This window comes from Trichechus manatus, unplaced genomic scaffold (genome assembly GCF_000243295.1).
Source record: "Trichechus manatus latirostris isolate Lorelei unplaced genomic scaffold, TriManLat1.0 scaffold00028, whole genome shotgun sequence".
NCBI classification, from domain to species: domain Eukaryota; kingdom Metazoa; phylum Chordata; class Mammalia; order Sirenia; family Trichechidae; genus Trichechus; species Trichechus manatus.
The window spans coordinates 7,814,853-7,830,614 of NW_004443964.1; the positions used below are offsets into that span (position 1 = coordinate 7,814,853).

Consider the following 15,762-nt stretch of genomic DNA (forward strand, 5'->3'; position numbering starts at 1 on the left):
GCATGTGTGTGTGTGCTTTCTGTTGTGTGTGTTGTATGCTGTGATCTCTTCTCCGTCTTCTCCCCCAAGGGGTCCCCCAGCCTCTGCTTGAACTCTTCCAGGAATCGCTGGGTCACTACTTTGTAGGACAGCCCATTTCATTATTCCATTTTATGGTGGCTGTGCCCAAGTATTGACCCACACTGGGTCATTGTGTGTTTGTGTGTGTGTAGGTGTGTGCACTGTGTGTGTGTGTGTGTTCATGTCCCCTTTTGCATTCCAGAACATTAATAAAAAGAGAGAGAGAGTCTTTGGAATGGCACACACATGCATACGCACATTAGAAATCTAAATAAGATGCCAAACACAACAGTGTCTCCACCTTTTAGGGGGCCCCCTACCTCTTGAAGAAACTTCTGCAAGCTGTGGGCCCACATCCCAAAGAAAATGGCTCAAAATCACAATTTGGTTGTAATACCAGGGGTCAAAAACCCTTGACTTATGTGGAATACATTCTTTGCTGTTAAATGTTAGTTACTTAAAACAGAAGGTCAAAACATGGTTAACAGGTGAAAGGAAGTCACAAACATTTCACAGCCAAGAGGGTGGTGCACGTGATTTTCAACGGAGCCACTGGTGGAGCAGCAGGCTCAAGGGAGCCCAGGTAGCTGTTCTAAACAAGCATAAAATCTCTGCCTGTGTCTTCCAGCTTGAAGAGAAGCAGCTGTAACTATCCCTCTTCCACCTACCTATGACGTCTTTCAGGATGTCCCCAGCCCCCTGGATCCTCAAAGCTTCTCTGTGCTCTTCTGACATCAAAATCAGGAATTTATTTATTATAGGATCACAGACATGTGGAAGGCATTATTTAAATAACTCTTTTCTTCTCTCTTGACAAGACATTTTAAAATTTATTTTTGTCTCTTATATTAAAAATAAATCTATCTAAGGGTCCAGAGGACCTTGCCACTGATTCTGAAACCATGGGCGAGTTTCCTTGTTTGTAGATGAAGATCTTCAGTGCCCCCACCCGGCCCCTCTGTATGTGAACAAATCTCTTCTTTTGCATCTTCCTGGCTCCTCTTCTAGCTCTCTCCCCTCCCAAGCAATCCTGGACATGTCTATGAGGTTATGATTTATAAAGGGAATCCCTGGGTGGTAGGAATGGTTAACATGCTCACTGCTAACTGAAAGGTCGGTGGTTTGACTCCACCCAGAGGTGCCTTGGAAGAAAGGTCTGGTGATCTACTTCCAAAAAATCAGTCATTGAAAACCCTACGGAGCACAGTTCTACTCTGACACACATGGAGTTGCCATGAGTTGGAGTCAACTCAACGGCAACTGGTCAACCAGTTATGATTTATAAAGCGATGTGCAGGTACCAGCCTATGTGAGTCACATCTTTTCTTGGAGCCTGTCCTCCATATACACAGATGGAATGAAGGACAGGAAAAACAGATGCGAAAACTAGAGCTAGCAGGATGGGAGGGTTCCCTCCTCATTCCTCCAGAGCTCCCACTCCTGCTGGTCTCTCCTATGAAGCCAGTCAGGCTGACGATGCAAGAGGGACAGCCCATGGGAAGCCCAGCTTCCTTGTTGGTCACCATCAAGGGAGCAGGCAGGGGGAGTATGGTGAGGGCTAAGGGGGGCCGTCCCTGGGCTTCTCATGGCCTGAGGAGCCCCCCAGACGATGAGGTCTGAAATGTAGACCTATGTCTTCTTTATCACACTGTACTCTGTCTCTTCTTGGGGCCTCCTGGGGGAAGTACTGGTGATCTCAGAATACTGACTGTGGTGCACAAATGTCCCCGAGTTGTGATGAAGCTTTGCCCTGGGGAATGCCTGTGAAGAGAGACAAAGGCTCAGGGAGAGGCCAGGAAAGATGGACCTCCAGCTTACGATGGGGGAGGACACCCAAGGGGGTCTTGGGGAGACCCAGTCATGAAAGCGCCAGCCTTACCCACTGTCCTGGCCCCTTTCTCTCTCAAAATTGTTCCAACAACAACTGACTCCCCATCCTGTGCCCCCACCTGCTCCACCCACCTCGTCAAGCCACCATTCTCCTGGGCCATCAGAGCCAGGAGGGTCCCTGGGGCTCTAGGGGCTGACCCTGCCTATTCCATTCTACAAGGAGGAGACTGAGACCCCAGGAGGCCTACAGGAACTGGCCAGGCTCCCCCAAGACAGCCTTTGTGCTACCCTTGATGAAGTGCCCTGAGAACGAAGCAGCCATGGGTCCCTTTCTGAGGACTCAGAAGAGTCTACAGAGGACCCAAGACCTCTAGGTAGAGCCCAGGCTGGCATGGGGCCCTCAGGAGATCACCAAGCCAGCTCCCTACCTCTTCCCTCTCCGCTGATCTCCCAGGAGCCACACTCACCACTGTACTGTACTCCACCTCCATGTCAGGCCGCGGCTCTGGGGCTTTCCCTGAGGGGCACGTCTGCAGCTCCAAGTTCACATAGCAGGACTCACTTGGCTCGAAAGGCTGGAGCTGGGACTAGGGCGGGCAGGAGGTGAGCTGGGTGGATGTCCTCTAAGCCCCTCCCTGGTCCAGTCCAGAGGGGCCTCTGCCCCAGCCTCTCTGCATTCATCTCCCCCTTCCCTCCATGTTCTGGGTGCCCCAGCCCCCCAGCCTTCCCACCATCCTCCACCATCCCCCACTCTGGGCCTCTCTGGGCTGTATTTGAATGCTGCCCTGGTCAGTGGCCGGGCTGGGAGGAACCTCCTCATTCCACTTCCCCTGCACATATCATAGGAAAAGGCCCCATGACTGATCTCCCAGGACTTGCTCTTCTGGCTGGGGCCAAGCATAGCCCTCCCCTCCCACCCCTTCCCTGGTGGTGACACTGTCCACCCTGCCCCCGGTCTGCCCCCCAGGGCTCCTGTTGCTGCAGCCTTGTCTTACCTGACTGGGGTTCCGGGACAGCTCTGCATTCTCAGCAGCTAAAGAGACAGAAGGAAAGTAAGGGGGTGAAGGCACAGAAATCCCAGAACAAGGGCAGGGCAGGGGTGGGATCCCCAGGATTCATCTGGAAACAGACCTTTCCCTAAAGACTCCAGCCCTGGGGGCTATTGGCTCAGGTATGAAGCATGGTAGGAACCCAAGAGTTTGTTGAGTGAGTGAATTAGTGAGTGAGCAAATGAATGAATGAACGAATGAACAAAAGAATGAATGGGAAGGCGCCAGCTGGAGGTGAGGGGCCAAACAAAGCTAGTTCTGCAAACACTCGTAAGTGCCATGGGGCACGATCTGGCTCAGGGGAGAGGAGGGGGGACAATGGGGAAGACAGCCAAGGACACTCAGGAGCCAGGAGCAGAGACTGTCAGCGCAGGAGAGGGAGAATCAGACACTTAAAGAGAAAGCCTTTCCCAACAGCAGGAGACAAAGGGTAATGCCCCCGTGCACCAGTATACTCTGCTATCAATGATTTTTAGAAAATTGCATTCCAGAGCAGGGTGTCTTAGTTATCTAGTGCTGCTGTAACAGAAATACCACCAGTGGATGGCTTTAACAAAGAGAAATTTATTCTCTCACAGTCTAGGAGGCTAGAAGGCTGAATTCAGGATGTCACCTCCAGGGGAAGGCTTTCCCTCTGTGTCGATATCTGGGGGAAGGTCTTTGTCATCACTCTTTCTCTGGTCTAGGAGCTTCTTGGAGCCCTGGTGGCACAATAGTTAAGAGCTTGGCTGCTACCAAAAAGGTCAGCAGTTCAAATCCACCAGCAGCTCCTTGGAAACCTGATAGGGCAGTTCTACTCTGTCCTGTAAGGTCACTAAGAGTTGGAATTGACTCAGTGGCAATGGGTTTTGTTTTCTTTCATTTTTTTTAGGAGCTTCTCAGCCCAGGGACCTGGGTCCAAAGGAGGCACTCCTCCCCACCCCCAACCCCTGTCCCCCTGTCTCTCTACTCTCTTCTCTCGTTTATATCTCAGAAGAGAATAACTCAAGACACAACCTAATCTTGGAGACTGAGGCCTGCCTCTTTAACATAACTGCCTCTAATCCTGCCTCATTAACATCATAGAGGTAGGATTTCCAACATGTAGGAAAATCACACCAGATGGTAAAGTGGTGGACAATCACACAATACTGGAAATCATGGCCTAGCCAAGTTGACACACATTTTGGGGGGACACAACTCAATCCACAACACAGGAAAAATGTGCAAAAAAAGATTTAAAAGAGGATCTGTGGTATGAAGCAGATTTTTAAAGAAACCATACATGCATCTATAAAAACCAAAAAAACCAAACCCACTGCCGTCGAGTCGATTCCGACTCATTGGACCCTATATGCATATATAGGCATAAAAAAAGACTGGAAAGACATACCTCCGATGTCAAGGGTTGATTTTTCTCTGGGTGGTGGGATTCTTGTTTATCATTTATTATATGTAATTTAAGGAGCTCTGGTGGTGCAGCGGTTAAGCAGTTTCTGCTGCTAACTGAAGGGAAGACAGCTCAACCTCACCAGCTGCTCCACAGGCGAAAGATGTGGCAGTCTGCTTCCATGACGATTACAGTCTTGGAAACCCCATGGGCAGTTCTACCCCGTCCTGTAGGGTCGCTGTGAGTCGGAATCAGCTCCGCAACAGTAAGTTTGTCTGTAATTCATTTCCTTCTTTGTGCTTTTCTTAATTTTCTAATTGTCTCCAACAGTCATACATGACGTTTTTAAAAGGAGAGGAGCCTACTTTATGAGCCAGAGTCTTTCTAGGTGAAAGGGCACAAGATGAGACCAGCCTGGGAAACGGGAAACCCTTCAAGGGAGGCGAGTCGACGCAGGGCTGCAGTTTAGGAGAAGGGCGCCTGAAGCGGAAGAGGAAGTGGTTTCTGTCTACACACCCTGCACAAATCTGCTGCGAACAATTTCTCCCCAGAGGCCTGAGCCGGACTTGGGGGAGGCTGGGCTCCACGGGAGGGGCTGGAGGTGAGAGTGTGAGGAGCTCCCCACTCCCCCCACCCCCTGCAGCAGGCGCTGGCTCCCTCCTGGTTAGGGGAGCAACCCTTCGCCCCTGCCCAATCTCACTGCAGCCTTTAAAAGGCACAGGGACTGCCGTCTGCTCCCGGAATCCCCAACTCCGAGAACAGGGAGCAAACTGCAGACTCTGTCGCTTTCATCTTAGGAGGAAATCTGCTCTGCTGGGGGCAGCCCAAAGCCCCTGGCCGGTCACAAGAGGCCATCACTTCATTCATTCCTCTGTGCTTCCACTGAGTTAATTAGCTCATCAGATATTTATTGAGCACCTACTTACTGAGGGCGAGACCTGGCGGACGCCCCTTCAAACTCTGCCTTTTACTCTGAGGGCAGAGGCGAGAGATGTCTACAGGAGGCCTGGGGCCCGTTGTGACTGAAGATATTAAATAATCCAGGATTCAACAAATAGGCCGAGTCCTCTCTCGAGTCACAGTCCCTGACCTTAAGGAGCACACAGACTGGTGGGGGAGGCAGGCAAGGAGGCAGGTGATCCAGTGTGAAAAGGGCTATGGTGGCAGAGGTACAGAGGTATGGCCAGAGGTGCCCCCAAACTACTCTCTGCGGCAAGGCAAACCAGGAATGAGCTAGGGGAAGAGGGCAGGGGAGATAGTCCAGGTGCTGAGGTTGTGGCTCTTGCCAGAGTACAAGGAGTTGAGAATGGATCCTTCCGGGGTTCAAAGACGGGGTGGTAGGCAAGGCGGCAGGAGAGGTGGGCAGGGCCAGAGCTTGGAGGGCAGGGCCAGGATGTGGAGGGCTTTGACTGTCCTGGAGGGGCCTGGACTCCATCCTCAGCATGTGGGGAGCCACGTGGGTTTAAGCAGAAGAGAGATACCCTTCATGGGCCCTGCGCACAGCCTGTGACCGCCTGCCACACCCAGGGACACCTCCTCTGGGTCTGCCCTTTAGGCTTACCCGGGACATGAGGTGTGAGGTGTGTGTGTGCTTGGTGCCCATTCAGGGGAGCAAGGACACAGAGCCTGGAGGATGAGAGGTTGGTCAGGGACGGTGCACCTGAGCAGGGCTGGAGGTGGAGGGCAGAACTCACATTTTATCCGTTTCCGCACCATTCCCCAGACCACCAGTAAGGACGCCACCAACAGAAGCAGCAGGACCACCAGCAAGGACAGCAGCAGTGAAAGCCTAGAGGGAGGGCACAGGACAGAGTGAGGGGGCTGGGCAGTCTTCCTTCCCACGCTTTTAAGTAGATTAAAAAAAACCCAAACCAAGCCCGTTGCTGTCGAGTCTATTCTGACTCATAGTGACCCTACAGGACAGAGTAGAACTGCCCCATAGGGTCTCTAAGTAGCTACATAAGGTCAAATGAAACGAAACAAAAGCAAAAAACAAGTAGACGCTAAAAAGTCTTCTCTGTGCACATCTCCATCCTCCCAGTTCCCCCTCCACCCACATAACACAGTGTGCTTGAGACTTAAGAACCGTCTAGAGACTCTTTTTCACATACCAAAAAAAAAAGTTGATGCCAAGTGGATTCCGACTCATAGTGACCCCATGTGTGTCAGAGCAGAACTGTGCCCCATAGGGTTTCCAATGGCTCATTTTTTGGAAGTAAATTGCCTGGTCTTTCTTCTGAGGCAGCCCTGGGTGGACACGAACTTCCAACTTTTCTGTTAGCAGCTGAGAACTTTAACCATTTGCACCACCCAGGGACTTTTTATATACAAGCAAATATAAATGTACATTATTTTCCTCCTTATTTCACACAAAAGCAGGTATAGTATACATACTACAGGTAGTCCACGACTTACAAAGTATTCAGGTTACGACAAACCGCACTTGCCTTTTTTTTGTACATCTTATTGTTAGTAATATGTATGCATTAAAATATGTCTGTAAGTTTATATGTAATTTTTCCAACCCCAAAGACAAACAAAGATGGGATTTATAAAGATACTGTCAATAAAAAGCAATAATAACGAAAACCAAAAAAAAAGAACTGACATACGAAGAGGTTGACAGAACAAAACCCATCATAAGTCGAGGACTACCTGTATTCTGGCTTTACTTGATAACGATACATCTTGCAGATCTCCCACGTAGGTGGACATAAAGAAGCCCCTTGCTCTTTTTCACAGCTGTGTACCTTTCCATTGCATGGATTGTACCATAATTAATTTAACTATTCCTTCTCAATAGTTTCCTCCCATCTTTTGTGATAGCAAACATTCCTGCAGTAATCTTGTCCTTCCACCATTTACACGTGGATGAGCAGCAGCGATTTACTGTGAAGCTAGTGAAGCTTAGAGGTCCCTGGGTGGCGCACAGTTTGCAATCAGCTATTAACCTAAAGGTTGGCCATTCAAACCCATCCAGCAGTACCATAGAAGAAAGGCCTGGCAATCTGTTTCCATAAAGATTACAACCAAGAAAACTCTATGCAGCAGTTCTTCTCTATAACACATGGGGTCTCCATGAGTGAGAATCGACTTGACAGTTATAGCTTTGGTTTTTTTAATGAAGCTTAAGCTTCTGGGGTCTCTTACTTGCTTGGGCCCCTTCTTTCATACCTAGGTTTGTATTCATTATTTTCTAATTTTTTTTATTATTAAAGATGCCCCCCACGAAATTGTACAAGCTTCAGACCCCATAAAACCTAGCTTTTCCTGTGTGTTAATATCTGCAGTGTCAACATCTGGAAGTGGCGTGTTTGGGGCCTGACTTTCGCCATGTCTGATATTAAGATTGTACCTCCTGGTTGACAGGAAGCCTAGGGAAGGGCTTCAGCATCCATGGATCCCAGAAATGGTTCATGACCACAGGCATTTTTAGGGGAAGAGAGTCTACAGATTTTTTCAGATTCTTCATGGGGTTGGCGAATTTTAAAGGGAAGCCCCCGGGTGGTGCAAACAGTTAAGTGCTCAACTACTGGCTGAAAGGTTGGAAGTTCGAACCCACCTAAAGGCACCTCAGAGGACACGCCTGGTGATCTGATTCTGAAGGTTCACAGCTCTACTCTGCACTCATGGGGTCGCCATTAGTAGGAATGAACTCAATGGCCACTGAGACCAACAACAGTTTAGAGGGAAGAATCCAAGACTTTGGAGTCACATAAACCTGAGTTGGAAGCCCAGCCCTGCCTCTTGGAGCTGTGCACCTGGGCAAATCGCTCAGCCTCTCTGAGACTCGGTTTACTCATCTGTAAAATGAGGATAATAACTCTGCAGGTGGCAGTGAGGAGCAAATGAGAACACTCGTGGAACACACCTAGCCTGGGCCAGGTAGGATATCATCAGCTCTCAGTAAATGTTATTGCTTCCACCTCAATACCAGCTTCTCCCTGGCCTGAGCCCCATCTCAAAGCCCAGTGCAGGTCCAGCTGGTCTCAGATACCCAAGCTGGAATACACAGCCTGGAGCGTCCAACCTGGCCCGAGGCAGAGGGAGCTGAGAGGTTCCACCTGCAGGGGTGTGAGTCCCGCCCTCGACTGGGCCGCGTCTGGACACTACAAGAGGCCCAGGCCGAGGAGGCCCACCTCCAGGTCATGGGGACTGGGGCGCCTTACCCTGGGCTCTGGCTCTGGTTGGAGTTCTCCTGGCTGCTCGGGCTGTGGGTGGTACTCGCCGTGGCCAGCGCCATGGACAGCACAGGCAGGCCTTCGGTTGTGGCTGTGGAAGTCGTGGTACTTGTAGGTGTGCTTGACATTGGTGCTGGTGCTAAAAACACACGTTAGACCCAGGACCTCTCCTCTGACCCTCCCCGCCACTCACCACCTTTGTGGCTTGATTTCACACAGCATGCTCACTTTGGAAGGGGCAGGACAGAGGAGCCTGGGGCCAAAGTCTCCCCAGGGCCCCCTGGGCCAAGGGAGCATTTCCAAACAGGACACAGGAAGCCCACAGTCCTGATTCCATCCTGCTGACGCAGGCGGGGCACCGCTGAGAACTCTAACTTCTCTCCCACCCCCGTCTCGTCCCCTCTGAGCACAGCACACAGTGGCCAGAGCTGTGTGTCTGCGCTGTACATCTGGCTTGTCAAGGGTTGAAGTCCCCACTGAGCCCAGCACCTGCCCTGTCTGACCCTGCCTGCCCCTCTGCTCGGCTGTCAACCATCCCCCACATGCTCTGAGTTTCCGGGGGACTGACCACAGGCGGCTCTCCCTCTCTCTCCTTTGCAGGCTCAGCTCTCGACCCACTTCTCTCCTGGGTCAAGACTGAGCAGAGAAGTCAGCTCCCCCAGGGAGCCCTCCCCATGTAGCAATGCATCACCCTCTGAGTCTTGACCCCCTTGCTGCTGGAGTCTGTGGTACTTTGGGTGTCCTTCTGTCTGAGGACACGTTGTCTGTACTGCGATGGTCCCTTTCCCTGACTCTCTGCCCTACTCGGCCACGGATGGTGTCTGAGACTCCTTTGAATGGCAGCACCCGATAGAGAAGTGGCCTGGAAAATGGGGTTGCTGAATAGACTTCCCGATGGACGAGCACTTCACTGTCTCAGGAGGGGATCCCAGGTTGAGGAGAGGGCCAGGGAGGTGCTGTGAAGGGGACCCCACGAGGCAGAGCGAGCACCACTGGTGGCCAGGGGACCCGCCGAGCCTTCTCCATGGTCACTGCAGCTCGCCAGAGCCCACACCAAGGCTGGTGGCCAGGCCCTTCACAGAAACGGTTTGTACAAAGTCAGAGGAAACTGGGGTTTCCCTGGGCAGCCCAGGAGGTCAAGGCTAAACTCGGTGGCCCGAGGCAGGTGATGTAGAGTCTGGGGAAAGGGTGGGACCTGGGCTTGAGGATCAGATAGCAATCAGGACACGGAGTTTGGCTGAGGCTGGGCCATCAGTACGTCCCTTCTGCACCGGAAGGCTTGGGGGCTGGTCCGTGTGTGACCCCTGGTCCCAGAGAGCTGATGCCAGAGGCCCCACACTCCCAGGCCCACGGAGATGACAGGGAGACCTTCAGAGTGGGCCTATCCCACACAGCTCCAGTGGGGGGCAGAAGGTGCAAGGACCCCACTGTCCTGGGGGCTCAAACTCAGGTCCTCCTCACTCACCCCACCCCACCTGCCTCAGTACCTCCCAGGCCCACTGAGATGGCTACAAAGTCAGGGCAAGGCAGATTGCTCTTGGGAACGTTCTCTCTCTCTCACACACACACGCATACTCACACACACACTCACAAACACACACACATGCATGCATAGTTCTCCTCAAGTCTCTGACCTGTGACCTGCCCCAGCCATTCTCACCTGAGCTTGTTCAGGCAGCCCTGGTGCTGGTGTGGGGGAGGGGCTCACCTGGGAACACAGATATCACCACCTGGAAGGTGGGATCTCTCGAATAAACTCCATCTTTCCACCATCTTTTACTGATGCCACACCAGTATTGGCCTCCGTCCTTCACTGTGAGGTTCTTCACAGTCACTGTGAAGCTGAGCTGGGCAGGATGGTCCCTGATGGACACTCGGCCCTTCGTCTTCTCTCTCTCTGACCCGCTGGTCTCCACAATCTTGTCACAGGGTCCAATAGGAGCCAGCTGTTCTCTGCACCAGTATTTGTCATTTTCCTTGAATTGTTCCTCATAGCAACACTGCACGCTCAGAGATTCCCCCACAACGCCTGTCACGGTGCTGGGGCCACTCAGCGTCACGCATCCTGGAAAACACAAGCCGAGTCCACGCTCCGCACCAGGACAGGCCTGGGTCAGCAGTGCCCCGGAGGTCAATCTTCCTGATGCTTCTTCCCCCCACTCCATATCAGCCCCTCCTCAACACATTTTGAGTGTCCACCTCTGGCACTCTTCCAACACCAAGATTTTGATCACAGTAGCCCCTTCCTCCAGCCCCCAGTCTCCTTTCCTGCTGCCCCTTCCCATCTTCCTCACTCATTCCATTTCCAAACTCACCAGAACTATAAGAAGTCCCTCCTCTAAGCACCCTGCTCTCACCAGAAAGGCCACCCCAGGTCTGACAACCACCCCTAGCATCTCACAGCCCACACACCAATCTGCTCCCAGCAAGGAGTATAAACCCGGGCACAGACAGGGCTGCCAAATCCATTTCACAAAAATGCTGGACACACTTGATAAAACTTGTGGATCAAAAAAGATTCATAAGCACAAAAAATTTAAATGAACTTTTCACAGTTTCCAAAGCTGTAGAGCCCTGGAAGGTTGTATCACTCCTAATAGAGATAAAGATGCAGGCTGGAGAGCGCCAATATCCTGTGCAAGAATGAGCAGTGAGAGAGCACGAAACAAAAACGATTCACACACACGGAAGTTTTACTGCTGACAATCTTTATCTCATCCTGCGTCTTACTTAGTTTGCCCAGCTCTTGTAGACTTAATTGTCAAGAGCGCTCATTTTTTCCTTCCTAGATTTATGTCTGCCTTTTTCCCCAGTAGCTCTCAGATACCAAGCACAGACAGTAAGGTTATATGTGTGAAGCTGATGCTGGCCACCCAGGTAGAGGACACTAGCCCTGCCCTGAGCCGAGGGGCAGGTGCCCCAGGCAGCTGTGAGTGCCGCTCCCCACCACCCTCATAATTCTGTGATCACGTGGCTTGTTCTCTTCTCCAGAGGTAGAACTATTTCATTTCACTTGCTTCTTCAGGTCCTTAAATCCCTTCACTTGCAGACTTTGGCACCACTTGAATGTCAGCTCCAGGAGGGTGGGGCCTTGTCCTCGTTACATCTTCAATGCCTAGAAGTGCTGGCACACAGAGGCCCTCAATAAATACTTCACCGTGAGGTTCCTGCCTCCTCCGGGGCTTCTCCAAGAGCCTTGGGCCCCTCCCCCAACCCATGGAGGCTCCATACTCCTTGACGGTGGCCCAAAGCTGCCCATAAGCTCCCAACAGTCCCCCTTCTGGGGGCCCGGGACCTCCTCTCCTGGCTTGGATGCCCAGATGCTCGGCAGATGGGTACAGAGAAGGCCTTCCAAGCCCTGAGGTGGTTGTGACCTTTACAGAAATCTAAGTAGTGAAAAATCCTCACAAATGGACCAATAAGCAACACCATGATAAACAGAGAAAAGATCGACGCTGTCAAGGACTTCATTTTACTTGGCTCCACAATCAATGCCCATGGAAGCAACAGTCAGGACATCAAACAATGTATTTTGCATTGGGCAAATGTGCTGCAAAAGACTTCTTTAAAGTGTTAAAAAGCAAAGGTGTCACTTTGAGGACTAAGGTGAACCTGACCCAAGCCATGATATTTTCAATAGCCTCATATGCATGCAAAAGCTAGACTGTGACTAAGGAAGAGCAAAGAAGAATTGATGCCTTTGAGTTACGGTATTGGTGAAGAATATTGAGTATACCACGGAATGCCAGAAGAACAAACACGTCTATTTTGAAAGAAATACAGGAGAGTGCTCCTTAGAAGCGAGGATGGTGAGACTTTGTCTCACATACGTTGAACATGTTATCAGGATGGACCAGTCCCTAGAGAATGACATCATGCTTGGTAAAGTAGAGGGTCAGTGAAAAAAAGGAAGACCTTCGACGAGATGGATTGACACAGTGGCTGCAACAGTGGGCTCAAACATAACAACGACTCTGAGGCTGGCTCAGGACCAGGCAGTATTTCGTTCTATTGTACACAGGGTCGCTATGAGTCAGAACTAACAACAGCTCTATCACATATTAGCTGCGTGCTTAGGGCAAGTTACTTACTCTCTCTGGCCTTAAGATGCCTCATGTGTAAAGTGGTGAAAATTGTGCACACCTCACATGGCATTTGGGGGCATTAAATGAGATAATGGATGTAAAATGCCTGCCAAATAATACTAGGTTGAACTGTATGAAATTGCTGATTTTCAATTGTTTTTGAACCAAAAAAAAAAAAAACAGGAATATCACATGATACAATCTAATGACAATCGATAACCCTCTGACTAGCCAAAAGAAGACAAAAGAGAGGAAACACAAACACGTTTGAAACTAGAAAAGAGAAAATAATCACAAATACAAGAGAATCAAGGCAGTATTTTACAGAAAGTCACTACAGACATATTTACAAACCTGGATGAATAGGTGGTTCTCTAGAAAAACACATTTTTTTTAAATTGACATATATTAACTGCTTAATACATAAATGTCAGTCCCCAGCCCTCCTTCACCCAAGATGCTGTTCCCGGTCACTATGTCCTAACTCTGTTCATACGTCTCTTTGGCTGTAATTGTCATCTTTCTTTGCCAGGTTTTGGCTCCTCTGCCTGATCTGGGTGACCCACTGCCCCTGCCCATGGCTTCCTGTCTGCTGTTCTGTCTCAAGGGTCTGACTGCTCTTTGGTTGCTCTCTCTCTCTCTCTCTTTCTATCTCCAGATTTACTTTTCTCTTCTCAGAAGAAACAAAAATAAGCCACCCTTTTGAGGACACCCTGCGTCTGAAAACTTGGGAGTGAAAATACCACTAGGACTCCCAAAAGGTTCTATGTCACCTGTGAAGGTGTCCTTATACTTTAGAGATAAGAGGGAAGTCAGAAAACCTTCAGTGTTACCTCCCCACTTACCTGGAACAATAACACTTATTTACAAGCCTCCTAATTGGCTTTTCTGTGCTTTATCCCAAGCAGCACTTACCAATCCTCCTCCCCAATCTCCCTAAACATAAACACAGGAGACTGGAGGCCGTTCTTGGGCTAGGACTTTCACTATTTCTGTAACTCCTCTATGGGATGCTCCTCTGGTGTGGTAATGTTGTTAGGATCCCAAAGTCTCATCTCCCATCACTCAGCAAGAAAACTGGAAGGTAAACAAGCTAATCGTTCAACTCAAGAAGTTGACAAGGACACCCAGCAGAGAAGAGAAGAAAGAGTAAATCTAGAGCAGACACTGGTGAATTAGGAAACATGAAAAGTGGAAATAATGCATATATTGAAAAACTAATTTTTCTTTGGGAAGGAGCAAAGAATAATACAGACAGACCAGTGGGTAGCCAAGTTAAAAAAGACAAAAAATGAAGAAGACACAAATACACGATTCAAAGGAAAAATAACCAGGGTAATTTGTAAATCTCTACAAATAAGTTTATAAACTTGGATGAAACTGATGATTTTCTAGGAAATATAAATTATCAAAATTGGACTGGAATAGTTTTTTTTTTTTTTTCAATGTAGCCCAAATAAGAAATTCCCCTCCAAAAAGGGCAAAACTCAGACAGTTTCACAAATTAATTCTTTTAAACCTTCAAGGAACAAACAATCCCAACTTTACTTAAACATCTGCAGAGAATACAGAAATCGAGAAATCTTCTTAATTCTTTACATAAAATCAGCATAATATATCATGACTAAAGTCTGACCAAATCTCTTAATATAATAAATTCACCATCTTCTGTGAGTTCTCACCAAAGAAATGCTCCTCCCTTCTCTCCCCACAGTTTCGCTTCTCTCACCTTCCTTCCTCCACTGCCCTTCCGTCTCCCCTCCGTCCCCATCTCTCCTCCTTGGAGACAACTGACCCTGGCGCTCAGGCCCACCTAGGGGCTGTCACCAGCCAAACCTATGTCAGGGCTCCTCCCTGCTCAGGCACCAGTCAGCCCCTGTGCTGCTCCAGCTACACCTCTGTGTCCCTGACACCACGGCCTGCTTGTCCCCAGTCCCCATGCTTCCTCCACACCTAGCAACAGGAGAACCGTTGGGAGGGTGCCTCCCCCAAAACACATGCCCCTCAGGTGCCCTGAGCTACCACTCTCCCACCCACTCACTCAGAAGGCAGCCTGCCTCTCACCTTCCTTCTTCCCATAATGATTCCTCTGAGAACCTCCCACAAATTCTCTCCTCCACACGCATCCCTGTGCCTCATGCCCCACAAGTCTCATCCAAGGTCAGGGAAGTGCGGAAGGAGGCCCTCATCCCTTCACTCCCAAGGGTGCAGTCCTTCAGCAGTGGACAGAATTCTGTCAGAGTCCAGATTTGGGGTGCCTCATGTGACACCTCCCTTGCTTCCTTCCCCCTCACACACCCTCCCTGCCTCCCACCCACCCAAGTCATAGTTTCAGTCCAGGATGCCCCCTTACCTGGGACCCAGAGAAGCAGCAGAGCTGAAGGCAGCCACACAGCCCGGTCCCACTGGGTCATTTCTTGAAGGCAGGCGTCACCTAAAATTGCCTGGGCCCCAGCTGGACACCAGGTTTCAGCCCTCCCCAAGAAGGGAGGGCCAAATTTCCAAGACACACTTCTGCTTTTCTTTGCGCCAAAGCACTGTTTCCTTCCTCCTAGAGCTGGTCAGAAAATGGAGGACGCTGAGTGGGCAGAGCGGCCCGTGGCTGACAGATGCCACTTGGAACTGCGTATTCTCCTTTTTAATTCCAGTTGAATCAAGGATCCCTAGCTATTTCCAGTCATGATACTGCACCCCACCCCCATTACTCACCATACTCACAGGCTGCTTTGTTCACCCTCTCCCACATCCCCCAGCACTACAGGGCCAGGTGGGGTAGTTCCCTTCTTGAGTGACTAGAAACCCCTCCCTCCCTTCCTTGTGGTCATGATGAGCAGCCCTGTGGGGAGGAGCAAAGCCAAGCCTCCTTCTCTGGCCCTTGGCGGTACCCACAGTGAGGATGTGTCCCTGGAAGATTTCCGAACCCCGTGATCCTCCCAGCTCTAGGCCTGAACCCCCAATTAGCACTATAACCCCAGAGTTCCTGAATAGCTTCTAGTCTTGAACACGTGTTCTCAACTTGACAGAAGGTCCTCAGGTTGTAGCCTTCCTTCCTGTACAGCCCCCATTGGGCCCAGCTCAGGGCTGGGTACAAAGCAGGGACCCCACAAACTTGCATGGACCCACCTTCTTTCAGATCCACATGGAGCCCAAACTCTAAACACACACAGACATTCCTTGTGGTAAGTGCC

General features: G+C 50.3%; 1 protein-coding gene across 2 annotated transcripts; it reads right to left on the minus strand.

Moving 5' to 3' along the window:
* Nucleotides 1-868: 868 nt before the first annotated feature.
* On the minus strand, nt 869-15,364 carry LOC101357366 (CMRF35-like molecule 8). Of its 2 annotated transcripts, none has more exons than XM_023729270.1 (8): nt 15,284-15,364; nt 14,928-15,131; nt 10,198-10,554; nt 8,478-8,580; nt 6,003-6,097; nt 2,886-2,923; nt 2,358-2,477; nt 869-1,821 (listed from the first exon to the last, which is right to left on the minus strand). In XM_023729270.1, exons 1-8 carry the CDS (start codon nt 15,318-15,320, stop codon nt 1,690-1,692), a joined length of 1,086 nt encoding a protein of 361 aa, XP_023585038.1. In that variant the 5' UTR covers nt 15,321-15,364; the 3' UTR covers nt 869-1,689. The 2 variants fall into 2 exon arrangements, with proteins under 2 accessions (XP_023585038.1, XP_023585037.1); XM_023729269.1 differs by having other exon boundaries at nt 8,478-8,628.
* Between the last annotated feature and the right edge of the window lie 398 nt (nt 15,365-15,762).

What these genes read in the sequence shown, in the direction of transcription:
- LOC101357366 (XM_023729269.1), bottom strand. Translation starts at nt 15,320, where the DNA reads ATGTGGGAGAGGGTGAACAAAGCAGCCTGTGAGTATG. An exon ending in GCTGCTTCTCTGGGTCCCAG is followed by an intron (nt 10,555 to 14,927) that starts GTAAGGGGGCAT and finishes TGTGTTTTCCAG; the next exon opens with GATGCGTGACGCTGAGTGGC. An exon ending in AGGTGGAGTACAGTACAGTG is followed by an intron (nt 1,822 to 2,357) that starts GTGAGTGTGGCT and finishes CTCTCTTCACAG; the next exon opens with GCATTCCCCAGGGCAAAGCT.